The sequence below is a fragment of the Toxorhynchites rutilus genome, chromosome 1, assembly GCF_029784135.1.
Source record: "Toxorhynchites rutilus septentrionalis strain SRP chromosome 1, ASM2978413v1, whole genome shotgun sequence".
Classification (NCBI taxonomy): Eukaryota; Metazoa; Arthropoda; class Insecta; order Diptera; family Culicidae; genus Toxorhynchites; species Toxorhynchites rutilus.
The window spans coordinates 11850516-11878394 of record NC_073744.1 but is presented as its reverse complement, the minus strand read 5'-3'; the positions used below and the strand labels follow the sequence as shown (position 1 = coordinate 11878394).

Genomic DNA, 27879 nt, shown 5'->3' with positions numbered 1-27879 from the left:
GAGTCATGTTCCTCATCATCATTTCACGATTTTATAGATTCCTGCGCTTTTCTGAATAAACTCGATGACGTATTGCCCAGAATGTCAAATTTCAAAACTAACGTTCCTAATTCCGGTTTCCCTTTTTTACTTTTCTAACTTATATTCAAGAGCTCTAGGAATTTTCTGATTCCAAGATTCAGTTTCGATTATACACCCAAATTAGCGTTGGCAGAAAACATTTCATCTTTGGCAGAAATGATGCCATTTCGTGTGCTGGAGAGTTTTCTTTTCTTATTTCAATGGGATTGTGCCAAAAAAAAGTCGGCTGGAATGCAAAGCTATTTTGCACGACCACGCTATCCACATGACTAATGATGCTTCAGCAGTTGTTCAGCAAATACGTGATAATATCGCACCTGATTATAAAATGAAGTTGGGAAGTGTTTTCTAAGAGTGAAAAAGGAGCGCATGAAGGATAACAATATCTATCTCGGTCTTGACCGTGTATGTGGCAAAGTATGCGGAAAGCTTATTTGTCTTTTGTTTCGCTCGCTCGTATTAATCTTATATTGCTGTACAAATTAATCTATATAATATACAATACAAATGCTTACCACTATTTGTGAGTCATGACATTTTCTGTTATGTTATGTCTCATTTGATGTCATTATTGGGGATGAACAAACATGAGCTAAAAATCAATTTTGGGTGCAGATTTTATATCCGGAATTTTGATTATTTTGTATACCAGCTATCCCATTGCCGATTTCACGGATTGTGGAACTGTGTTACGGATTAAGGAATCCATATTTCAAATGCAATGTTCAATTCCGTACATGCAATAATTTTTCAATGTGAGATGTATGTGTACTTTTCTCAAAAAGTGTGAGGTTTCTGGCTAGTATTCCTAATTTCACGTTCAGATTTTGAATTTTGATTTCGATACTTTGGTTGCTCTGGGTTTATTTACAAATTAAATTTTCATTTGTGGATTTCGGATTTTAGGTTTAATGTTAGTATTTGGTATTGTTACAAATTAGACGTGTTCGATTCATTTAACGAGAGCGCGTTAATATATGCATGTGGATTTGTAATTATAGATTTGATAATTTTTTGTTTATCTGCACATTGGTTTATAGCCAAAAGTATTTTGATCTTTTAGACTAATTACTCTAGGTCATTTAGCACTGTAGTTCCTTAGTTGGGAAGTTCTGTAGTTTTTTCGTTCTTTTTACTGCCGCCCCGATTGGAGTTCGATAAAGAGTAGCCACGACAAATAGCGAAATATATCCCTGGTTCGATTTATTCTGAAAAAAATTCTATCGGTTACCTTGTCAGGTTTCACAATAATAATTTTCTGCCATCGTGATTGAATATAGGTTTTCCTTCTCAGGATGCCTGAAGATAATCTATGTTCGCGTTTACATAATCACATCACTTACCTCAGTGAATGCCAATCCTGACCACTAACAACTATCACTCCCATGATAATCGTTAGGGAACAGAGGCGACCCTTTTGGCCTTCGATTATCATACTAACGTTCCTTCCCTTCCCCTGGTGACTGTAAGGACGTGGTCGGCGTCGTTATTGACCCAAGCGTCATTCGGTGTGTTCTTTGTACAATTTCAATGATTACGAAAACAAAATGCAGATGTAAAATTTCATGTGCGATATTTTTTCACAGAAGATTAGATTAATGCCTTTATTTTGATATGTCGATCATCGGAATCGGTGCAGTTGGTCAAAAGTTGTCATTTGTTGAAAAAAGTCATTTTGGGAAAAAAGTGGAAACAATAAATTTTTCGGATCACCCTAAAACGGAAATGAGCACCCTAACAAAAAAATTGTAAGGGGTTGTATCTAGGACACTACCGCATTTTCGTCGTAGAACTACGCAATTATATTATGTAATCCACCTGTTTACCACTTTGAATATTATTTTAAAATGTATCGACATTTTTGAAATAACTTTTTAGTTTTTTTTTATTGTTACAACTTCAGTAGTAAAAATTTTCATTTGAAATTCAAACAATTTCAAACTGGTAAACCTGGCCTGGTAAACTGGTAGAGAATAATATGCTATGCTACTATTATAATATAATATCGCAACCAGACTGTAGATTTACATATTAGATATATAATAATATTAATATATTACATTTACAATTAAACAGCGCTGCCAACCCGCACCAGAATTTCTCATTCCTACTCAGATATCGATCACAAACTATAAACACTTATGCCCCATACTCCGCTTGAGGTGGAATCGAACCCCACAATATGCAACAGTAAGGTTTTCCTGCGGGGATTTGAAAGCATACTTCCATGAAATATACGTTGTATCTAAATAAATGCAGCGTATATCTATATTCCAAAATTGTGGATACAAAAATATGTGAACAGAAGAATTGTCAAACGACCATTGCACCTTACATTTCCCTCTGAATTTATTGCACATCTCATGTTTACGTAGCTCTCGAACCGCGAAAATTTATTCACTTTTAGTATCTGAAATGACAATTTCCCAGGTTTCTCAGTTTAAAAATGCGTTTTAGGGAAACATTTTCCGGTCTGCATAATGACAAGCAAGTACAAAAGCACTCAACACCAAAAATACCCCCGACTTGCATGTATTTGCAAAGCGGATTCCCCCAGGCACATTAATTTCGAAGTCCGTGTTAGTGAAACACAGCTCGGTGGGAACAAAAATATCCCTGGCTTGCATGCATATTTGCAAAGCGGATTTCCATAAATACATCGATTTTGAAGTCTGTGTTGGGGAAACCGTAAATCGGGCCAATCAAAACTTGGCAGTTAGGGGGTTTAGATAACGCTTGACATTTTACAGTTATTCAATTGTTCATCCCATGAAAAATAACATTTTATTAATTGTGATAGACGCGTAGAAATATTTTCTATCAATTGGTGCAAACATCTTTTCGATCTATTAAGAAATGTTCCAGTTATGAGCATTCGAAATACGAGTAGGGTTAGTACACAAATCGGCAGAACAAACGTATGGAGAAAAGGAAACTCTTCCAGTTTTCATGAGTTTAAACCGTTTAGCGATTAGCGAATTGTAGGGCCTTAATCCCGTATCCACGTACACTTACGTTCCCACTACGCTTACATCTCACTTCACTTTGTTGTACTCATTCCCGTTTCGTGAAGTGTAAAAATGAACTTCGTGTAGAAAATGGAGTGGATACCAAAATGACCCTGTGTTCATTTCCAATGTCGTTTCTAATGGCGCGTTTACATTCGGGAGATATATAGCTATAGATAAATTTAATCACACGGAAATAGATGTAAACGGGTGAGAATATGTATGATACTCTTCTTCGAGGTATATATAACCACTATGTATAGGATAAATTCAGGCATATGTAAACGCTGGTGCATTTCTCACTGGTGAGAAATTACTAAAGTTGGATGCAGTTCTACTTCATTTGAATAAATTCACTGAAAATGTGAATATATTCAGTATTTAAGTTCGCGCTAGTGTAAACGGTTGATGCGATTTCTATAAATCTGATCATATTTCTTCACATGAATATATCACGAGATTATACCCACCGTAAAAGAAGCGTCAGTTGTATTTTGTTTTGTTTATCCTCGAGTTGTGTCGATACACCCAGAAAATGGATTACTAAAAAATGCTTCCAGATCTTTTGTAATGCAAACGGTAGAATGTACAAATTTTCTGTAAATATTACCAATCGTTTGTACTATCATACACGATCGTTTGTACTACACGATTCGTCCAACGTTTCACTCGAATGTTGGACTCAAACATTTGACTCGATGAATCGACAAATGTTGTGACCAAGTCGCCTAGAAGTATATCCTAAGGTGAGGCCGTTTCATCACTAAGTTGGTTAGGGAGCGGTATATGAAAACAGTACGGAGGAAAGCAGAAGGGAAATTTTTTGCTTGAAGCGTGAAAGAGACAGACTGATCACGAGCGAGCTTGGGCACAAGCGTTTTGTGTTGTTTACAAACAAAACACAGTAGACTTCCAAGATGGCTGAATAGTGGTTTTAGCAAGTTGGCCCACCTTAGGATATACTTCTAGGCGCCTTGGTTGTGACGAATGTGCTGCTACACGGTGAAGTGAATGTTCGATTCAATGCAATCGGTCCAAGCAATCGGTGAGTATTTGGATCGAATGTTTGTTGTTTTTATTTACCATCAAAAACGTTAGGAAACTGGATGATGATGCGAGTATTGAAATTGCTGCCATAGCAATTGTACTGATATCGGGATGTAAATTGAAAATGCTTGAAATCAACATTATTAAACTGCAATATTTTGCCGAATATTTTGAATTTTATGAATCAATTTCATAGTTCCTTCATCTAAAACTTGTAAACAAACCAATCTGTCAAAGATAGATTCGGACGAATTGTGTAGCGGTGTATCGGATGTAATCGAGTGTCGAATCAACGAATGACAAAAATCCTTTGACTCGCGTTGGAAGGTAATCCACAACAAATGGATTACCTTCCAACGAGAATATTCGACGCTCGACATTGGAGGCTCGTAGTTCGTCCTACACGAGGCGTCTAACCATCGAGCGCCCAATATTTGGGAGTGTTCGTAGCATCGTGTGGCGCCGGTTTAAAATGAATGTCAGATGCAATACACATCCCTACCAACGATGGATTCATTTTACTTCGCGGTATTAGTAATTTAAACGATTGTCATTACTGGCAACCGCGAGGAAAATGTAAATATAACTTCATTAGCCTAATTACCAAGTTGTTAATTGAGTGAGCACGGTACTACTTTCCAATATTTATTTCTTCACAGAAGAAGGTCGTATTCACTCAGATTCGGGACAGGTAAGTAATATTCGTGAAAATCAATTCAATTTATGTTCTTTAATTAATATTGATACATATTGGATAGCAATGATTTGTGCTCGTCTGCTGCGGGAGAATGCGGAGACATTAGTTCAATAGTAAGGAATCTGGGTACTTCGATACACAAAATCGAGCCCTGTCGAGTCCTAGTTCTGCCTTTATGCTGTTGGATTTGGTCAAGGACAACTTCATAAACGTTTTGCAGACGATTGTGATCGGTGGTTCGATCAATTGGATTAAGCCTCACTTAATTCCGCCTGGGTTTTGTCAGCTTCGTGATATCTCCCGAATGTGTTTGGCTGAGAAGTAATTACACGCTGGTCCTGGGAGATGATAATGGTGAGAATTGAGTAGTCTGTCGTAGCCATTTGTAGTAATAATTGCGTATTTTGTTCTAATTTGTAGCCATGGATCAGACCCAATCGATGCAGGATCAGATGTCGATAGTTTAGATAGTTCAATAAATGAATAAAGATACATACAAAAGCTGAATAAGTTTATAACAATATATGCATAAAGGTTGGGTTAACATAACATGTTTAGGGTATATGTTAAACCAACGTTGAACCGACTGCTTATACTGGGTTATACTGGCCGATTTGACATTTGTTTACCATTGTTATCGCGTAATATGTTTACTAAGTATTGGTAATAAATTTACTGAGTATTGGTAACATTTACCAAAAAGCTCGTCATATATACCAACTTTTTGGGAGAGTGTATGATCGGCGATTATGATGAACTCGAGGAATCGCTGTTTATACAAAAAAGAGCGTGAAGTGTAAACCAGAATAACATCGGTGGATGAACTCGGTGTATTGATAATGAATTCTACCAAATGTTTACAGTGGCGTGTATTCCGGAATAACGTTGTACTCACTACACATTGTTTTCACGTGTAGTGTATTCGGGAATAAGGCCCGTAGTGTATAGCATATCAAACAAATCTTGGAGAATTTCCAATTCGATTGGTATGCAAATCATGAGAATTCGTTCACAGTGAAAAAAGTTATTAACGTTAACTTTATTTCATAAAAACGTGACCTGTTTTCTGATTTGGCACCCTTCCTGAAAGACGTAGTTCTACGTCAAAAAATACGTAACGGAACGAAACTACCACTTTTCGTGGAAATCTGAGAACCACTTTATCGGTTTGGCATGGAATGGCCGTTTGTATAAAACTACATGACATCGAAAAAAAAAGGTAGAAGAAGCACTAGCAACACTTGTCCACATCCCAAGTCGCCTGTTGCAATCCGTTTCGAAGGCTAATAACCGACCGCTTCTCCTCCGACCAGTCTCTCTCCCCACCAGCGGGAGCGGAACACAATTCAATTAAAATCCATTAAGCTGATCGAAAAAAACAGGAAGTGGGTTATATCTATGGTATAACCGCAAGGGTGACGTAGGACTATCGTTGATTTAGAGATCATTTGTTTGAAGTTGAATCTGAATTCATTCTGAATGAATGAATATTTGGAGAACTTCGAAAACGAGAGCGTTACGTTGGAGGCACAAGGTTTTATGCATCCAATATTGGATACGGAAATATCCTACTAATGGGGAAGAATAATCTTCAGAAGCTATCCTGTTAATTGCGATTGATTGAAAAATCACAAAATCAAATGTATTTGGTCACAGTGTTGTTACATGGATAGAAAACATCAAAACAAACTCTTTCACATGAATGTAATTTTAAATTCCCAGAGGAACTGGCAGATTATTATCAGTAACGATTAGATATTTCCACATTTTCCTCGATACTGGAAGCCCACCAGTGGTTAATGCTAACTCGATAACCACCTGTTAATAGCACTTGATTGAAACATATTTGGTCACAGTGTTACATGGATAGAAAACATTCAAATAAACTCTTTCACATGAATGTATTTTTAAATTCCTAGAGGAACTGGCAGATTATTTTCCGGATCTTTCTCGATGCTGAACGGCATCCAAACGGAAAGAATTCCATGCGTGTATGTGTATGTGTAGCGGCTGCTTCGATGGTCACCTTCTATTCTCCTGAAGGATCGGCTTCTCTGTGCTCCCTCACAGTTTCAAACAAACTGCTTGCGTTTCAGGGCAGATCTCGATATTTCGCCGTCCAGCACCCTCAGGAACGATGTTGTCTTGTCGATGTCCTCACGAAAAATGAATGCGTCTCACCACCAGAATATCGCTTAAATATGCTTTTTGTGCGTGATTGAATCGAGAGAAGGCGTGGTTTACGATGGCAATTTGGAAGGCAAACTAGAGGGGAATGAACTCTCTGAGCTCGGAACTTTCGGCGACTGAGCAATAATCGATTGCGGGCGCATACAATATTGGATACGGAAATATCCTACTGATGGGGAAGAATAATCTTCAGAAGCTATCCATTTAATTGCAATTGATTGAAAAATCACAAAACCAAATGTATTTGGTCACATTGTTACATGGATAGAAAACATTAAAATAAACTCTTTCACATGAATGTATATTTAAATTCCCAGAGGAACTGGCAGATTATTTTCCGGATCTTTCTCGATGCTGAATGGCATCCAAACGGAAAGAATTCCGCGCGTGTATGTGTGTGTGTGTAGCGGCTGCTTCGAGATCTTCCCGGGGAACCGTTTGTGGCATCACTCTCCTCCTGATGGATTCCCTACTGGCCTAAGGTGCACAAACAGGCTCTTGGTGACACCGTTCATCCGCGCTTTCATGATAAATGAAGAGCTTCACCACAACAGCGACAACATGCTCCAATCGCTGTTCAATTAGAACTGAGTGGATTTTCGAGTGGCGCTCGCTTATATACCGATTGGTGATTTCAATAGCCTGTTTTGAAAGCAATTTTAAGACTATTGAAACAAGTTTTTGGATCAGAAAGTAACAAGTATAGAACGCGTAGACATTTTATCTTTCGAATGAAGTGTTTATCATACCATTTCGTTCAGTTGTTTAGGAGCTATTAACACTCAATATCTCGGTCTCCGGCGTAACGCTTTCGTTTTCGAAACTTTGATTTTACACCCCGGTATAGAAATGAAAGACGTAGTCCTACGTCAAAAACCTCCGAATATTCAACGCTTGCTAAGTTTCCCAATGGATCCACCCGGCCGTGAGTTGTCACTTGACAGGCTCTGCTTTCGCTTTGTGTAAATTCCCTCTCTACGTTTTGCTTAGTTCGGTTTTTTTCGGGGTTTCTGTCTGCTTGTTTCACTGGATTCGCCAGGTTCTGCTGTTACTCCTCGTTCCCTATGGGAGAACTTCCGTGATTTTTTGTTCCTTCGGTTCTGTTGCTGCTGCTGCTATTGCTTGGATTGCAGGGTCTGCAATGAATGCAAATTTTCACCGGGGATGCATCGATGGAAACCCAAATCGCTACAAACAGTACAAGTGTTAAGCCGGGTTCAGACGGTGCGAGCAAGCATACGAGTCGGTCTAGTCAGTTACTGCAGTGCAGCTACTCACACCGTGTGAACACATCATGCCAGTTATTGTCATGTGTGATCCGGCGTGCGAGCTACTTCAAAGTTTTTTGAATTTACTCGCACTCGCATGCTTCAAAACGTCAAAAACAGAATTTAGCGTTCGAATCAGGGATGCCAAATGTAAAGAAATGTCTCTATTTTTAAGATATTTGAAAATATGCGAAGATATTTATAGACTTGAAAATTATTGGAAAAACAAATAAAACCCTCATAGTTTCTTAACGAAATCATTGTTATTCTGTTTTGCACGCTGGCGGGGCACGCTTTCTTTTTGAGATAGTTTTCTGGAGAATGTCTAATATAGAATCATTATCAGGCACAATTTTCATTCAAAATTCACTCACAACTTGCGAAAAAAAGTAAGGTTCTAAGAAACAGAATACATATTCGATTTAAAAAAGTACATTTTCATTCATTATTTTAATTTTTGACGCGTGTGAATAAAATTTTAAAAAGTCTTCTAGACTATCATTTAAAGCATCACATACTTCCGGAATTATCTTAGCTATGGATGCTTTCGAGATTCTAAAAAATATCGACAACAATCTGAACAATATTCCAGAAGAAAGGCATATCAATGTCATTTATATTATCACTCTTGCAGGTACAGCATCCTTCATGAGTGTATCTTGGCGTTGTATTTGTGGAGCAATTAAATTCAACAGTTTTTCCACTTGTTCAGGTGTTATTCTCAACACTGCTCTGTAATCTCTATAAAATTGTGTAATGATACATTCAACTGAAAACCTAAGATGAAAACTACCAATAAAGAAGTCGATTTCGGACCAATCATTTGACAAATTCGGACCTGATTGCTGTTTCTGACTATTTGATGGACATTTGAAAAATCGCCTGGCATCCCAGGTAAACCCGTGCCGTAGTATCTAGTTTCTCGCCAGCAGCTCACACTATGTGAACGGACAAGGCGAGTCAACCAATTGTCAAGCGAGTCCACCGGGTCAGTAGCTGCTCATTGTCAAGTCAGCTACTAGCAACGTATAAATGGGCCTTTATTCACGAAACAATTCTGACCATCTCCATAAAGTTTTCAACCGAGTCATCCTTCAAACTGGAGAAAGACAGAAAAATAGTCCTGCATGAGTTGGGCGAAAACGGCGGAAGATGGAAGCAAACATGACGGATGCCGTTGGAACACAGCCATTTCCAGACATTTCAATTTGAGAATCGAGGAGGATTGCATCCTTCCCCTCGACCCGAGCCCTGACGACTCATCAGAGACGGCATGGAAAGCAGCTCCAGAAGAATGTGCCAAACTTGTTCGATTGGTATTTTTTTTTTCTCTCTTCCATTTTGGATCTGTGACACGAAATTTAGAATTCGATTTATGGGCCATTTATTTTTGGAAACAACGTGATTTATCCATCCATCCGAGCGAGCAACAAAATCGGAACAGCTCCCGTCATGTTACCCTACAAAATTCAAATGCTGGCGCGCTTCGTGAAGCTGTCAAACCATAATGAGGCTTCCCCTTCCCCCGGGGTCTTACTTCTGTGCAGATCCGTAAGCTAACAGCAGTATCAGCAAATGATTATGTTTTTCCGGCTGTCTCGAATCCTCGGCCTCTCGGCGGATAAACACAACCAACCAGTCTAGACTAATTGAAAGAAAACACTTCGACATTATGGTAGCAATCCGACAGCATAATTACATTATTGCAAGGCTTGCTTCCGTCAAACACCCTAAAACCGGCCAATTTCCATCTTCTGCCGCATTAACTGAAACCGTCGAATGAGTCGGAAACTGCACAGATCCAATTTCCACTAAATCGGAACGCAGCTGAGCTTGGTGAGCATCAAAATGGGACTAATTATTTCGATAGGCTGGATTGTCCGACATCGACAGCGTAAGTCCTAAATTCGAAGGCAAACAAATTTGATTTGGCCGGAATCGATGACAATAAATCATTTGTCAACTTCATTTGGCGCACACAACCTTCGGAACGCACACTCAATTTGGGACTCGGATCTCGCTCGCACCGGAGAACTGCTGCGGAAGTCGCAATCAGTCAGTCAATCGTTGGGTTGACTTCATATACGATATACCAATGAGCATGTATCAGCGAACGGTTCGGTCACATCATCCGTTCCGGTCGGTCGTCCCGCCAATATGTGGGTAAGCACTGGGCCTCGTAATCATAGCGGCACTGGGAGGTGTCTGTCCGTTTTATTCTCATTATTGGATAGAATGGAGATTTGTTGTGTTGTTTGATGGTCGAAGGGTGCAAAGAGAGCGTTGACGCGTTGGGAAAATAATCCATTTCAGCTGATGATTGGACGATTATTTAAATTTGCGAATTTTAATACTTTGGTGCTGCCATTGTGAGTAAATGAAGTTTTTTTGACGTGGGACTACGTCTAACCGGAATATATGGGGGGTAAAATGAAAACATAAACACTGAACATGCAGGAAAAAATGCAAGATTTCGAATGCTTATAACTCGAACATTTTCTACTGGATCGGAAAGATGTTTGCATCAATTGATAGGGAATATTTCTACGCATCTATCGCAATTAATAAAATGTCATTTTCCATTAGATAAATAATTGAATAACTGTAAAATGTTAAGCGTTATCTAAACGCCCTAACTGCCTCGTTTTGATTGGCCCGATTTACGGTTTCCCCAACACAGACTTCAAAACCAAGCAGCGTTGGGGAAATTGGAATTGAAAATACATGAAAGTAGGGGGACTTTTGTTCTCTCCGAAATATGTTCCCTAACACAGACTTCAAAACCAAGCAGCATTGGCGAAACCGACATTGCAAATGCATGAAAGTAGGGGCAGCTTTTGTTCCCACCGAAATGCGTTTCTCTAACACAGACTTCAAATCCAAGAAGCGTGGGGAAGTTGGCATTGCAAATACATGCAATTCGGGGGCATTTTTGTTCCGACTGAAATGTGTTTCCCTACCACAGACTTCAAATTCATGGAGCGAGGGAAAATTGGCATTGCTAATACATGCAAATCGAGGGCAATTTGTTCTGACTAAAATATGTTTCCCCAACACAGGCTTCATAACCAAGGAGTCTAGGAAAATAGGGATTGCAAATTCATGCAGGTCGGGAGTATTTTTGTTCCGACTGAAATCTGATTACCTTTAAAGACTTCTAAACCAAGGTGTCTGGGGAAATCGGCATTGCAAATACATGCAAACTGCGAGTACTTTTATACTCGTTTGCCTTTGTGCAGACTCGAATGCGTTTCCCTAACACGGTCTCCTAAACTTAGGTACCTGGTAAGATCGTGCAGACACTAGAGACATAGCATTTGTTCAAACTTTTTACTCACAACGTAAATATATTGAATTTAATTGAATTCGGAAATTGTTTCATTCAATCAAAAATTCAATCAATACATACAAATGATTACTAAGCTAAGGAAGTCCCACGTCAACCTTGCGGTTATATCATAGATATAACCCACCCATTTTTTATAGTTTGCATTGAAATACATTGTGCAGCGTGTCAGAGTGAAATCCGTTCTGGAACGTTATTGTTTACTCCAGAAATGATGCGAATTATTACATTTAAGGGGGTATTCTAGACTATAAATTTGAAAAAAATCGATTATTTTCTTCGTATTACAGGGAAACTTCGATATAACGTACCATCGTTATAACGTACCCTCGATATAACGTACATTTTACCTCGATATAACGTACACATTTCCAAAGTGTAAAGGAAAAAAAATCAATATTTTTTTCCTGATAGAACAATGAATTATCTGTATTGTGATGCTAAAACAAGTTTTGTACCTTCAATCAATCCAGAAATACAGCTGGTTTTGTGATTCCGGATTCTAAATGAATCAAGCTTTACACCCTTATTCTTGTTAACGGCCGTATCTGCTTTCGTTCGAACGCTCTGATTCGAACACGTTCGGAGAAGGTATCATTGGTTTCGTTCGAACCTGGCTGAACGAATCCACTTTCGAATGTAAACACTGTTGGTGTTACCAGATGTGTTTCGAAATTTAAATCTTATCTAGGGAAGTTGAATTGTCAAATCGCTGCAAAGAATCAATGTCGCCGTCTGCAAAATAAATAGTTGTAAAGAAACAAAGAAAAACAAACGATGTATGTTTCACTTTGTTTTAAGTGCGATAGTTTTCAAAATTTTATTTGAATTGATAAAAGCTGTTCATCAGACAGTGAGAAATGAGTTTTCATTGATAGTTTTAGTTTTTGAAATGTGTATTTTTCCCGTCGCAGTTGTAATGAAGCAAAGATAAACAAACGATATGTGTTTCACTTTGTTTTAAGTGTGATTTTTATTTTATATTTTATTTGAATTAATAAAAACTGTTTATCGAATAGGGAGAAATCAAAGTTCATTGATAATTTTAGTTTTTGAAATGTGTATTTTTCCCGTCGCAGTTGTAATGAAGCAAAGATAAACAAACGATTTGTGTTTCACTTTATTCTAAGTGCGATTTTTGTTTTAAATTTTATTTGAATTGATAAAAGCTGTTCATCAGACCGTGAGAAATGAATTTTCATTGATAATTTCAGTTTTTGAAATGTGTATTTTCCCCGCTACAAAAGAGCGTTTGTTTTGTATGAAAGATTTCAAGAGGATTATATTTTTTAAAATCCGAATGTCACCAATGGTTTTGCCGATTGTACAAATTCGACTTCTTTACAGATCGTTGGTTTATTTCTTTTTCTAGATCCGTGTTGATAAATTGGTGGAAATCGAGTGACTTGCTTGTGCAGTTGAAATTGTTGTTCTCAAGGCAAAAGATGGATACTGTTATGCTGGGTTATGTCGCAATGATGGAAGACAACACCCCCTCTTTGAGAATGAGTAGAAGTAACCTTAGAAAGAAAACCAACATCATGAATTTATCAACAACACAGTAAGAATGATCAATTCTTAGAGCTAGATGATTTATTATAAGACATTTTAATTTTTGATTTTCAGATTCAAGAAGAACTTTCGTTTGAATAAAACAGCATTTCGATACATTGTACAAGAGATAAAAAATGAATTTCCACGTCAAAAGAAAGGCGGTCTATCGGTGACTGATAAACTTGCTGTCTGCTTGCGTTTTTTCGCAGAAGGGAGCTATCAACATGGTGCTAGCAAGGACTACGATGTGGCTATAGCCCAGTCAACGTTTTCCAAAGTTCTCGACGAGATGTTGATTATTTTGGAAAGGAAGATTTGCACCAAATGGATAAATTTCGAAATGACACAACAAGAAATGAGGGAAGCAAAGCGATTTTTTTATGAAAAATCGGGAATTCCGGGCGTTATTATGTGTGTAGATGGCACGCATGTTAAAATTATTCCGCCAATTGCAGACCGGAATCTATTTTATAATAGGAAAGGGTTCTATAGTCTGAATACTATGATAGTAAGTTGATTGTTATTTGAATTTTTCAATAATATCCTTTCTTGTTAAAAACGTAAATTTTTATACAGATATGTGATCACACCCAACGTATTCGATTCGTTGATGCAAGCTTCCAGGGGTCTAATCACGACTCTCATATTTGGAGTTTGAGTTCAGCAAGAGCACGTTTACAGGAAATGCATAGGAATGGTGACACAAATACCAAAATTTTGGGTACTTTACAAGAATAACATTGATGTACATAATTTACAATCATTTTTCTGTTATTTTGCAGGTGATGCCGGTTATCCTTCCGAGCCGTGGTTGCTCACGCCTTATCGAGCTCCAGAACTAGAAAGTCCAGAAAGCGAATTTAACAGCAAGCATGTTTTAGCAAGGGGGATAATAGAGCGAACGATTGGAGTTCTAAAAAATCGATTTCGATGTATCCTTGGTGCTCGTCAGCTCCATTATACGCCTACCAAAGCGGCAAAAATTATCAGTGTTTGCTGTGCCCTGCACAATATATGTTTATATTTTAAGAACGACAATGATGAGGTTCAGTCAACTGAATAGATGTTTTAAAGTGTCGAATTCCTATATTCTAGATTTTATATACCCTTCATATATATGTTAAATATTTACAAATAAATATTTCCTTCACTGACGAAAACATTAATTTACATAGTATAGTTTAAAACACATTCAATTATATTTATTATCGTGAAATATTACATCGAAAAACGCATGATTTATTCAAGTTGAGGTAAATTCTATAGTTTTCCATCATTGCAGCATAACAGTATCCATTATTTGTCTTGAGAACTGATTCAAATCGTATAACTTGCATATTCTAAGTTGTATATAAAGTTGGATTAAATCACACTCGTTTGTAACGTGGATTAAATTATACATCGTATATATCTAAAATTGTATAAAATGGGAAAACCCGATTTTATTTATCATGATATGACTAAATCGTAATTCGATAAAACAAACATCGGTTTTATGATATTCTTGAATGGCGTTAACGTTCGCTGTGGAACTTTTGCCGTCTCAACGTATGCATTAACTAGGGTCATTCATTAATACTTGGTTGAGATTTCTATGCCGAATAACACGCCTTGAATGTACTCTGGAGTGGCAAGCTCTAGAATACGCGTGACCACAGCAAACCGGAAGAATTTTCTTTGACGAAAAATCCCCCGGCCAGAACGGGAATCGAACCCGAACACCCGGCATTATAGTATGGGATATATAAATAAATTTCTCAACCACTCTGCAGACTGCCTATTGGACTCAGGAGTGTGGGATTGGATCCACGTTTCATCCATTGTCACAAAACGTAGAACGAAGTCAACTCAATTTCGCTTCAACAATGCCAAACCGACTATTGAATCATCAACTCGCCGCTGTTTTTGTCAGCAAACGCGGCACCCACCAAAAACAATATTTGATCCAAATACAATGTTTTTCTGTTTTCATTTTCTATACGAATACTCAGGTAGAACTTAAACAACAGTAGCAACGATCCTGACCACCTACATTCTTGTACCAGCGCCATAACGTATCACATGTTGAAAACATTAACAAGTTGGACCACAAACATGCACCGAGTCACCAACTACCACCTAGTCAGTGACGTGATATCTCACATGTTGATGTTAGCATTACTTATTTAACGTGTGTTGTTGTTCATTGACTTGACCGATCTAGGACAATAGGCCACTTTGTTTAATATAAGTAGCATTGAAAAGTGAACTGTATCTTTATAGCTCAGACAGGAAATAAAAATGATTCTTAGTTTGTCAATCGAACTGTGTAGTTTTAACTCGATCAGGTTCGTCACTAATGCTATCAAAGCTTTGAACAATCAGAAAACCATAACGGCGACACGAATCAAAATGAAATCTTCAGCATCTTATTAAAAATTATAACAAACACTAGTACTTGTATATTTTATAAGACACTACAAAGAATCGATTTTTGGTACTCTGAAAGATTGGTGTTCGAATTTTATATTTATCAAAGCAATAAGTAGACCTTACATAAATGTAGTTTTGAAATTATGTATTTTTTATTTGCATGTGATAATTTCTCACGAAGGTACAACCTTATTTAAATTTTCGATATCGCACTTCTAATTTTTCGAGTAGTTTTTAACTATTACATTCGAAAATGTAATATATTCACATTACAATATATACTTTTAAAATTCATGTCATTAAATTACAACATAGCTTAGCATTCACATTACATTACATTCACATTTGTTTTAAAATCGAAATGTCTATTGTAGACGGCTTAATTCCATCTCAAGAATCCTTTTTTTAATTTTCAGTTTTTCCAGATTAATTCTCTCTAATTCCAGATTGTGCCTCTGATTTTCCATCAGCACATTGTTGATAGTTTCGTTTATGTTCTCTAACTGTTTCGAAATCTGTCTGTTATAATGAACCAAATCAGCAGTTTTTTTTTCAAAGCATTTTAGAATATTGGTGACCGAGTCATGAAACGTTGCTTGGTTTTGCACTTGTGTCTCCAGCAATGTGTGCATTGATGTCCTCCTCTTCTTCGATGTATGCGTCTCATTATTCTCATTGGCTCTATCCTCCGGAATTCGATTATCTTCAATCGACGCAGATTCCCCACTGTCATGAATTGATTGATTTGCGCTAGGTTCTAGCCCGAAACTGCAAGTGTCGGCTATGCCCTCAACTGCTGGAGCAAGTCCTGCAAGAACAACAACTCGTTCCTCCAGCGCAGTAAGTTCAATAAACTTACTAGGACCCCCACCTGTAGCAAATTGCTCGCGACGGTTGTGGGCTAGCTTGCGTTTCGTGTTCGATTTCCAATCGAACCAGACCTGCAAAAAAACTGGTTTAGAGAAACGAATATAAATACAGAACTTTGAATGTATCTACCTTTTTCCACGCAGTTGAATCTTTAGTTGGTGGCCCAAGACTGTTCAACTCGGCTGCCACAGAATTCCAGTAGGGAGAAGCATTGCATTTCGCGAAACCCTTCGCGATATCCGGCTGCTCTTCCAAGAGATCAACCAGTCGGCTGTATTGATCCTTGTTTGTGCTTTTGGATTTCGATGGTTTCGACCTAAACAGTCCGATGGGAATAAAATGATTAGGTTAAAATAAAAAAAAATGAATGGCTTAAAACATTGTTCACTTACATTGTTCTATCCAGGTTCTGTTTCGTCTAGGTTTTAGAGTTGAAATATTCTATTGGAAATGTCTTTCTTTCTGCTTCTACAGCAATTTTTCACTGTAATTCAAATAAACATTAAAGCACATCACATAGAATTTCAGAATTAAACATAAAAGAAAATGAACTTTTACATACCACATCACCTGAATAAACCACAAAAACGTAAACATCGATTGAATTTTCTTCTACGCTTCGTCTGATTCGCAACCCAACATTAACGTTTGACTGACAGGCGAAAAAACACTTTCGTACGAAAACAAGGATAGGACAATTCGTTCGAACGAACGATGTTCGAAAGTTCGAATGGATAGATTTCTTTCGTACGAAACCAAGGATACGAATGAGGCATACTTTCGAACGTTTTCTATTCGTACGAAAACAAGAATAAGGGTGTTAATCAACAGTACGAAGGGAAACATCATGAGAAAGGCTGGCTTCGTCTTCTGATTGAATTATTCATTAACTTCACTAAAACAGCAACACAATAATGTATTATAGACTACGTTTGTGAGTACTTTATTATGCTTCGATATAACGTACAATTCGATACAACGTACAATTTTGAAAGTGAAATGTACGTTATATCGAAGTTTACCTGTATACCCTAGAAAGGAATTTTCGAAATTCTCATTACTCATTACAGGGTAACTTCGATATAACGTACATTTTACTTTCAAAATTGTACGTTGTATCGAATCATAATAAAGAACACTGAAACATAGCTTATATTACTTTATTGTGTTGCTTTTTGAGTGAGGTTGATAAATAAATTCAATTAGAAGACGAAGCCAACTTTTCTCATGATGTTTCACTTCGTTCTGTTGATTGAAGATTGATTCATTTAGAATCCGGAATCTCAAAACTGTTGTATTTCGGGATTGGTTAAGGTTACAACACAAGCTTTAGTATTAAAATACAGATAATTTATTGTTCGTTCAGAGAAAAAAAATATTCAAAAAAATTTTTTTTGGACTTTGATTATGTGTACGTTATATCGAGGTAAAATGTACGTTATATCGAGTGACGTTATATCGAGGGTACGTTATAACGAGGGTATATTATATTGAAGTTTCCCTGTATCTACCGAGTTATAGGGATTTTGTTATACGATGTTATCCAATGCGAACTTGACACAAAACTTCAAACGCGTTTTTCTCGAATCTAGTTTTTCCAAACTGGCTCACACGATATCTAAAATTCTTCTGAACCGATTTATTCTAAATATGAAGTGAATAAATCTTTATACATCTCTCTATCGTATGAACCAAAAAAAACTATTATTTTTACAATTTACTAATTAAAAAAAATCATAACAAAGTGCAAAAAAGCAATTTCTTTTTCCAAACGGTCGCCATTGAAAAAAATTATAGGAGGTTGTGTCCAAGATACGACCGCATTGTTGACGTAGAACTACCCCTGTTATTTTATATAAGTCGCTTGTTTATACCTTCGGATATTATTCTATAATGCTGTGAACGTTTAGAAACAACTGCTTAGTAGAATAATCTCTGAAATGATTTTTGAAGACGGAAAATAAACAATGTTAACTGCTTGCAAAAAGACTGAATTATGCCACACTCTGCTGTAACACCCATCGATGCGAATTCGCTGATGAGTTTGTCAAGAGCGACCGCCTTCACCTTCAGCGGGGGGAGCTTGATTTTGGTTGCTGCCTGGGCGTTTACATTTTCGATCGACGCGCTGAAATCGCCTACTTCGCTGTTGCTCGGTGCGGTGTCACATTCGCGAAGGCTCGGTTCAGTGCGAGCGCTTTTCACTGCACCAACACCGCGTGCATCATTGGATGACGCTTACCTCGAGATTTTATTGCTCCTGGCAATGCGTTCGTTTTTTGCAGGGCTCGAGCCTGCCTTCCTCTTCTTCTTGCTCATCGCACACTACGCGAAGCGTCCAATTTATGACGCGGAAAGAAGAACACACGATACGAATAACGCGAAAAACGAACAGAAAAATCAAACGACGATTTCCAAGTTGGATTATCACTGGTGGGGTCCAATCTTAGATCGAAGCGCAGCGAAAGCAAAGTGAACTGAATTACTCAACAGTCCGATGCCGAATGAAAGTTTGCCTCAGCGAGATCCACTGTTTAGACTCTAGGCAAGTATTCCCTTTCATTCTTCTTCTTTTCCTTCGTTCACGGAGACTTTAAATCCTACGATTTCCCCTCCGTTGGTCGTCGATAAGTTGCCCGTTATTGACAGGTCTGTTCGGGAAAGCACACAAATGGACAGAACAAATGTATGGGAAAATGGAAACGCATCAAGTTTTCATGAATTTTAACCATTTACAAACCAGGGGATTCTAATGTATAGCACATGAAACAAATCTTACGGAATTTCCGATTCGTTTAGTTTGTAAATCGCCAAAATCCGTTCGCGGCAAAAATAGTTATTAACGTTAACTTTATTTCATAAAAACATGACCTGTTTTCTGATTTGACACCCTTAATGAAAGACGTAGTTCTACGTCAAAAAAATATTAGATGTACCGGTAAGTTTCTTCGGTTTTACAACAGATGGCGTAACTTGATTATTATTCCAGTGAATCAAATTTCCAGACATTCGTTGGAAAGCTACTGTCATTGCGCGTCTTTTTCAGTATATGTCAAAAAGTTGAAGCGTAAACAACATAGTTTTTTGCCACTTCGAATATGAATATGTCGTACCAGGGAGAGTTTTTTTTTACGGGGAGTGTAACTCCATCGCCTCAATATGAAGAAAAAAGCTGCGGAGAGCCATCGCATTTTAGACAATGCTCGGTCGCATGTTGCGAAACCGGTCAAAACATACTTGGAAACGCTGAAATGCCACCCGCCGTATTCTCCAGACATTGCTCCGTCTGATTACTACCTTTTTCGATCGATGCAACATGGCCTGGTTGACCAGCACTTCTCCAATTTTGATGAAGTCAAAAATTGGATCGATTCGTGGTTAGCCGACAAACCGGCCGATTATTTCCGCAAAGGGATCCGCGAATTGCCAGAAAGATGGGAAAAAGTTGTGATTAGCGATGGGCAATACGCTGAATATTAAATTTGTAACCATTTTTGCAGAATAAAGCATTAATTTTTGGGAAAAAAAAAACGAAGAAACTTACCGGTACTCCTATTAATTTATTAGATTTACTCAATATTTTCATAGAATTGGATTAATATTGAAATATTAAAAATATAAAACTGTTTAAATTTGTCCTATTGTAGAAAAAGGAATGTCTACTGGTCGTGCTCCAATTAATGTAAATAAACATGTAATAGTTGTTATTGCTCAAAATAAAATTCGGTTAAGAGGATAAAATTGAAGTCCTTGGAATTTACTTATATGAGTGAAAGGGAGAATTATTAAAGTTGCGATAGATATAACTAAGGTAATTACTCATCCTAATTTATAAGGAATTGATCGTAAATTTGCACAATAAAAAAAAATAATACATGGATCAATGGATCTATTAACATACAATTAAATCTATATAAATAAAAATGTAAGGTAAAATCTGTTGGTGAGCGGAAAACCCGAAGAAGGGATGGTCCGATTTTAGCCTTCTTCATTTTGTTGTATTCGTCTCTTCCCGTAGATCAATACAGTGGAGAGAAACCCCAGAAAATTTCCGGAAAACTCTGAAGGAAGGTCGGAAATTTGGAAAATTAAATTCCCAAATGTTCGAAAATTACATCATAATAAGCGTTGTTAGTCCATTCGATGTTTGCGCTATCGAAATTGATCTTTGTTCGTAAGTGGAAATGGATTTTCAGGCGAAATAACGCATTACTATATCTTATATCTATAAATAAAAATGGAAGGCTAAATGTGTTGGTAAGCGCAAAACCCGAGGAAGGAATGGTTCAATTTGAGTCATCTATATTTCGTTGTACTCGTCTCTTCCCGTAGATCAATAGAGCGGAGAGAACAGAATTCCCATATGTTCTACAATTAGCTATGCGTTGTTAGTCCATTTGATGTTGGCGCTAACGAAATTGAGTTTTGTTCGAATGTGGAAAAGGATTTTCAGACGGAATAACGCATTCCTATATCTTCTATCTATATAAACAAAAATGGAAGGCCAAATGTGTTGGTGTGCCCTAAACCCGAGGAAGCAATGGTCCTATTTGAGCTGTCTATATTTTGTAATATTCTCTGTATCAAACATGTATTCCATGCAACGGAGAAACATGTTATTTCCAAATGCTTGAAGAATCTTGAACGAGAATTGAGTCTGAAAATAATTTTATATTATAAGGACGAATTTTTGTAGAAGTACTAGACAATTTAAAGTAAAAGGAAATTGTAAACGGTCAAAGGATAATCAATTCATGAAAAATTCAGTGATTGAACTCACTAACGTTCACTTAGTAATAAAATGTGGATATTTGAAAGTATTCAAATCAAAAATCTATTTTGAGCGGGACGAAGTTCGTCGGGTCAGCTAGTTTTTAAATAAAAATAATAAATCCCACAATGTCTTTATAAATAAAATATGGATGGAATGGAAAGTTTATCAATTTTTTATTTTATCTATTGATCTATGTTCGAAAAAAAAAAGTTGATGGGTCTGAACCTAGGAGCACGGACAAGATCTGGACATAGGACTGTGATTGTGTGTAGCAATTGCCTTTGAATTGAGTTTTTTTTCATTGTTCAAAATCTGTAATTTTTTCTCTTTCGATACATTAAATGGAAGTCTTGGGGAAAAATCGTTTTCTGTATGAACTTGTATCCTTTAACGGATTAGATGAGATAACGTGATAGAATCCAGAAACACATTGCGTTCAAAAATGTCTACAAAAATACAATTAAAGCCATTACTACCCTTTTTCTCCTGTTTATTGAATTATGCAGAAGAAGACAAAAAGTCATCATGTATCATTTTAAATACAAATCTAAACAGTAAAGATCTACATAAGTCAAAGTCAAAGAAATCTATGACTACAGAAATATATTATAGATAAATATAGCATTTCTCCTTAGTCCCCACGTTGTCCGGAACATTGTTTGTAATAACTTTATAGCTCGGTGATGTATATATATTGAGTATTCTATGACCATGAGTGCTCTCTTGGGAAGTTCGTGTAGCTGCTGTAGTGAATTGATCGTATTGGGTGCTAAGTTCTGCTCATGTATAGGAAATGAAAAAGAGAATGGGCATGTGCATTCGAGGAAATGAAGCGGGTTTCTTAGAAAGACATATATGGGGAGCATAATATTAGGATCGCAACTATTCAAGCTGTCATATTCTGATATGCGCGAGTATACCCTCTCGATCTTCTGAATCAGCAGCCAGTTAAATTCATTAATTGCATTTTTTACATAACCAAATAACATGATCGATAGTATGACATTCTGGATCACAATTACATCAATTGTTAGTAGCAAGACCTACACGATGAAAACTAGAATTTAGCACGAATTGATTGGGCAACATACAATACAAGAACTGATAAATGCCTATTTTCGGTAAATGGAGAATAATTCATTATACGCATCAACTCACATTGTGTGCTAACGCCCGAATTTAGGCAAAAAGATTGCTCGTTGCGTCGGGGAGGAAAGCAAGTGGTTAGTGCAATCGAAACAAAACATACCCATTTAAATCGTCAAATTGTAAATTTTTTTGCTATATTCATTCTTTATGCGAAAAAAATGCTGGATAAATTTCCTTTTTAATGATATATAACAACATAACATAGGTGTATCTTTGTCTCCGTATTGCGTTGGGATGTATGCCCTCAACGCATACCATGAGTCTCGAGGTTTTGGCAGGCGTACTCCCACTAAAAGATCGCTTCAATTTATTATCTCTTCGGTTCCTCATCCGGTGTAAGGTTATGAATCCATTGGTGATCGGAAATTTTGAGCAATTGATCGAGCTAAATTTTCATTCTAGATTCATGAGTTCATATCATGAATTCACCTCTATGCAGGTTGTTCCTTCTTCGTATATTCCCAACCGTGTTTGTTTTCCTGACTACATCAATTCCTCTGTACATTTCGATCTGTTCATGAAGGAGAAAATCCATGAAAATCCAGATTATCTTAGATTGGGGTTCGTTCCTACAATCTTCAATGCAAAGTATGGGCGTGTCAATTGTGATAATATGTACTTTACTGATGGGTCCTCTATGAATGAGTCCACAGGATTTGGAGTGTTCAACGTATTTTTTAGCACCTCACACAGTCTTCAGAATCCTTGCTCGGTATATATTGCTGAATTGGCAGCGATATACTGGGCGCTGGACAGCGTCGCCTCACGACCTGTTGAACACTATTACATTGTAACGGATAGTCTTAGCTCTGTCGAAGCTATCCGTTCAGTGAGGCCGGAAAAGCACTCGCCGTACTTCCTTGAGAGAATACGAGAAATTTTGAGTGCTTTATCCAGACGCTGTTATGTCATTACCTTTGTCTGGGTCCCTTCACATTGCTCAATTCTGGGTAATGAGAGGGCTGACTCATTAGCAAAGGTAGGTGCAATTGAAGGCGATATTTATCAGCGTCAAATCGCCTTCAATGAATTTTATTCTTTAGTCCGCAAAAATACCATAGTTAACTGGCAACGCAAATGGAACGAAGATGAATTGGGCCGGTGGCTCCACTCGATTATCCCTAAGGTTAGCCTCAAACCATGGTTCAAAAGTCTGGACTTGAGTCGGGACTTTATTCGCACCTTCTCCCGACTCATGTCCAATCACTGTTCGTTAGATGCACTACTCTTCCGTTTCAATCTTGCCAGCAGCAATCTCTGCGTTTGTGGCCAAGGTTATCACGACATCGAGCACGTTGTTTGGTCATGCGAGGTGTATCTGGTCGCCAGATCGAATTTAAAAAACTCCCTTCGGGCCCGAGGAAGACAGCCCAATGTGCCGGTGAGAGATGTGTTGGCTCGGTTAGACCTTGATTACATGTCCCATATATATGTTTTCCTTAAAGCTATAGATCTTCGTGTGTGATTGTCCCTACATCCTTATACCCTCCTTTCCTTCCTTTGCGGGTAATTCGTCCCCTTGCTATAAATAGTAGAATAAGTTGAAATGTAAATAAACTATAGATATACGAATAGATTTAAGAATTGAGTGCTCATCAACATTGTTACAATTTCCTTATATCCCATCCTTCTCCTAAAAATATGTCACCCTTCTAAACTCGAGTACACCGCGAGTAATCGGTTTTCCACCTTACTAACCATAGATGTAAGAAAATTGTTTATATATATATATATATATAGTTTTAAAAATATATTTAAGAATTCGGCTCCTTTAAACTTAAGTAACTGAGCCTGTAAAATTAAACGAATTAATAAAAAAAAAAAAACATAACATAGGTCGCAATAACGATTTTGAGTAACATGCCTTTGGAAACTCTTAATAAATCGTTACATTTTTCGTAGAGTGACCCCCCCCTATATAGAAATCAAAGACATAGTCCTATGTCAAAATATGACCATGTGTGCTTCAATGACATCGTTGATATTCCCACTGGATTTCGCGTTTGTGGAATTATGCTTCGTGTTCCGTTGGTGCGAAGCGAAAATGGCAATGGATTCTCAGATGTGATAACACGCTTTGAAAATTAAAATCATGAATTAAATGATACTTTTCTGTATGAGAGAAAACTCCATGTTACGTAAAAACATTTTATTTGTAAGGCAATCAAGAACCTTTAGCGAAAATTGTGTCTGGAAATAAATTTATATTATAATTACGAGTTTTGGTAGTAGTACCAGGGAATTTATAGTAAAAACAGGGAAGTGGGTTATATCTATGGTATAACCGCAAGGGTGACGTAGGACTATCGTTGATTTAGAGATCATTTGTTTGAAGTTGAATCTAAATCCATTCTGAATGAATGAATGAATAAATAAATAATTGGGGGACTTCGAAAACGAGAGCGTTACGTTGGAGGTACAAGGTTTTATGCATCCAATATTGGATACGAAAATATCCTACAGATGGGGAATAATCTTCAGAAGCTTTCCTGCTGATTGCACTTGATTGAAAAATCACAAAACCAATTGTATTTGGCCGCAGTATTATATGGGTAGAAAACATTAAAATAAACTCTTCCGCTCGAATGTAATTTTCAAGTTCAAGGGGAACTGGCAGATTATTTTGCAGTAACGATGACATCTTTCCGGATTCTTCTCGATTCTTCTCGAAGTCCACCACCAGTGGTTAATGCTAACTCGATAACCACCTGTTAATATCACTTGATTGACAAATATTTGGTCGCAGTGTTACATGGATAGAAAACATTAAAATAAACTCTTTCGCATGAATGTATTTTTCAATTCACAGGGAACTGGCAGATTATTTTTCAGCAACGATTAGATCTTTCCGGAATTTTCACGATGCTGAATGGCATCCAAACGAAGAGTTCCGCGCGTGTATGTGTGTGTGTGGCAGCTGCTCCAATCTCTTCCCGGGGAACCGTTTGTGGTATCACTCTCCTCCTGATGGATTCCCTTCTGTCCTAAGGTGCACAAACAGGCTCTTGGTGACACCGTTCATCCGCGCTTTCATGATAAACAAAGAGCTTCACCACAACAGCGACAACATGCTCCAATCGCTGTTCAATTAGAACTGAGTGGATTTCCGAGCGGCGCTCGCTTATATACCGATTGGGGATTTCAATAGCCTGTTTTGAAAGCAATTTTAAGACTATTGAAACAAGTTTTTGGATCAAAAAGTAACAAGTATATAACGCGTAGACATTTTATGTTTCGAATGAAGTGTTTATCATACCATTTCGTTCAGTTGTTTAGGAGCTATTAACGCTCAAAATCTCGGTCTCCGGCGTAACGCTTCCGTTTTCGAAACTTTGATTTTACACCCCGGTATAGAAATGAAAGACGTAGTCCTACGCCAAAAGAAATTGTGAATGGCCAATGAAAAGATCAATCAATGGAGAGTTCCGCGATTGAACCCACCAACGCTCGCTTAGAAAGAAAATGTGAATGTTTGAAAGAATTCATACCAAAAATCAGTCTTGGGCGGGACGAAGTTCGCCCTAGCTCCGAAGTTCAGCTAGTATGAAATATTCACAGATGGACACCTAGCCATCCTTATTGTGTGGTTATGTGGCTAAAAGTTACAGCATACAGCCTCTGCACATCCTTGGCTGCTCGCCTATGTCATTGTGGCCCCATCGAAACGCTAATTGCCAGTTAGTGGGGCACTCAATCCGCCGCTGGATCTTGTTCATGGCTCTGAGCGCCACGGGGATTAAAGCCACTGTCGTTGTAAAGCACCGACACGACACGCATGGCGACTTATGGCGACTCACCTGGACTCACCTTCACTTGCAGTTTTTCTCTCAGCAGGCCTTGTCGCAATTTATGGCACCCATTGGCGACAAGTGCTGGTGAGCATTAATAACAGAGCAGTAGGCGGACCGAAGATGTCGGAGTGATTTTTATTGTTATTTTTCAATTTTCTGGCCACAGAAAGAAGGACAAAATACGCCAACTAATGGACGGCTAATAAAGTTTTCATTTTCATGAGTCACGCTTGGAACATTCGGTGGCGTCTCTTGTAGTAGTTTCCAGACACCTTGGAATACTCAATACGCATGGTTTGTGTATATATTCGCACAAAAATTGGGTTCACCCATTTGGTAACATAACTTAATTCCTGCGGCCTCAGTCTCAGCTGAGCACGCACCAACTACTGGCGAGGCTACCATCTGTGTCGTGAATCAGAACCAAAGTAGGCACGTTTGCTACACTATCAATTCAACACGCAGTAGGCTTCTTGCTCCTCGATACGTTAATTCGCAGGATGATACATCGTTTACTCATCTTCCGAACATCTGTTCTTTTCCCGCCAAGCGAGACGTGTTCGCATCCCACCGAAGACACAAAATTAAACAATTCTAGGATACCAAGACGACGTCGGTGGGAAGAGGAACAGACGGAGGGATAATTAACACTTTCGATTTAATTTAGATTGACGTGAACAGGTTCTGGGGGCGTACGTGTGTGTGTGTGTGTGCCTATGTTTGCGAAATGAGGCGTTTCCTGTTTTTTTTTCTTCGCCCAATCGGATTCAAGTCAAACCATCTGAGCTAATCAATGCAACCGAATAAATTACGGCTTTGGCGAATGAACCGCGCGAGGGCATATTTAAATTTTTAATTGAAACGTTGTGGAAACCAATGTTATGTTTTCTGGAATCACGGAAGAGTAATGCGAGGTGTGGGAGAGGGAAGGGTTCAAACAAGTGTCCTTTCTCTCCGGTGAACCACTTACTTATACTTACTGTTCGGAGATGCGAAAAAATCAATGTTTATTCAAATTAGAGCTTATTCAGGTCCAGCCCGAAGCGGGCTGCGGAAAGCGCGTTCTGTGAGTCACTTTGCCGTCCACTCCGATTCGCACACAAAGCTGACGGATTTCTCGCCAACTCGGCTATGGGATTGGCATGACCCTCTCAGAACTTAATTTTTTAATTAAGCAACTTGGCATACTTAGTTTTCCGAAAATTTATCAAGACTAACATATGGAAAGGGCCAAATATTTTTGACCATTTTTTTATAAAATTGTTTTACTCGAAAATGGTAGGTCCTACAAAAAAGTGATCTATGGAAGAGTTTTAACAAAATAATTGAATTAAAAAAAACATTTTTTTTTGAAGTTCCACACTAAAAAAAATCGATTTTAAAAACTAAAAGTTGATTTTTTCAAAATGGTCATCTCAGATTTTGATCAAATGGTAGATAAATGGTAGATAAATATTTGCCCTACAACTCTTCCAAACATCGTAACTTGTGCATATTTAAGGCAAAAAAGTATTTTTAACAAAAACTTTTTCAATATTTTATCGAAACTAAGTTTATTTCTTTTTTCAGTGCAGAAAGCCAACCCAAAATTTTAAAAATAAATAATAATAATAAAAATGTTGATCGAGTGTTTTAGTGGTCTTTATTTCAATCCAAATCCAATCCAAATTTATACATCTGATCTTATACCAT

At 37.7% G+C, this 27879-nt stretch overlaps 3 protein-coding genes and 1 long non-coding RNA gene across 14 annotated transcripts in view; 2 read left to right on the top strand and 2 right to left on the bottom strand.

Annotated features, from left to right (window-relative positions):
• LOC129766673 (collagen alpha chain CG42342) overlaps positions 1–27879 on the bottom strand; it is a 520858-nt gene that overhangs the window by 376782 nt on the left and 116197 nt on the right. The gene's annotated exons all lie outside the window — the stretch shown is intronic.
• On the top strand, positions 4957–5334 carry LOC129766792 (uncharacterized). Its single transcript, XR_008741476.1, has 2 exons — positions 4957–5187; positions 5254–5334. It is a non-coding gene; the product is annotated as an uncharacterized LOC129766792 (long non-coding RNA).
• Positions 12164–14351, top strand: LOC129766734 (putative nuclease HARBI1). Its single transcript, XM_055767337.1, has 5 exons — positions 12164–12416; positions 13010–13198; positions 13264–13699; positions 13768–13912; positions 13974–14351. The coding sequence occupies exons 2-5, from the start codon at positions 13083–13085 to the stop codon at positions 14252–14254; spliced, it is 978 nt and encodes a 325-aa protein (XP_055623312.1). The 5' UTR covers positions 12164–12416; positions 13010–13082; the 3' UTR covers positions 14255–14351.
• On the bottom strand, positions 14183–17283 carry LOC129766742 (uncharacterized). Of its 2 annotated transcripts, XM_055767347.1 has the most exons (4): positions 17036–17283; positions 16866–16957; positions 16603–16789; positions 14183–16544 (listed from the first exon to the last, which is right to left on the bottom strand). In XM_055767347.1, coding segments are annotated over exons 2-4 (765 nt in total). In that variant the 5' UTR covers positions 16868–16957; positions 17036–17283; the 3' UTR covers positions 14183–15968. The 2 variants fall into 2 exon arrangements, with proteins under 2 accessions (XP_055623322.1, XP_055623318.1); XM_055767343.1 differs by having other exon boundaries at positions 16866–17283.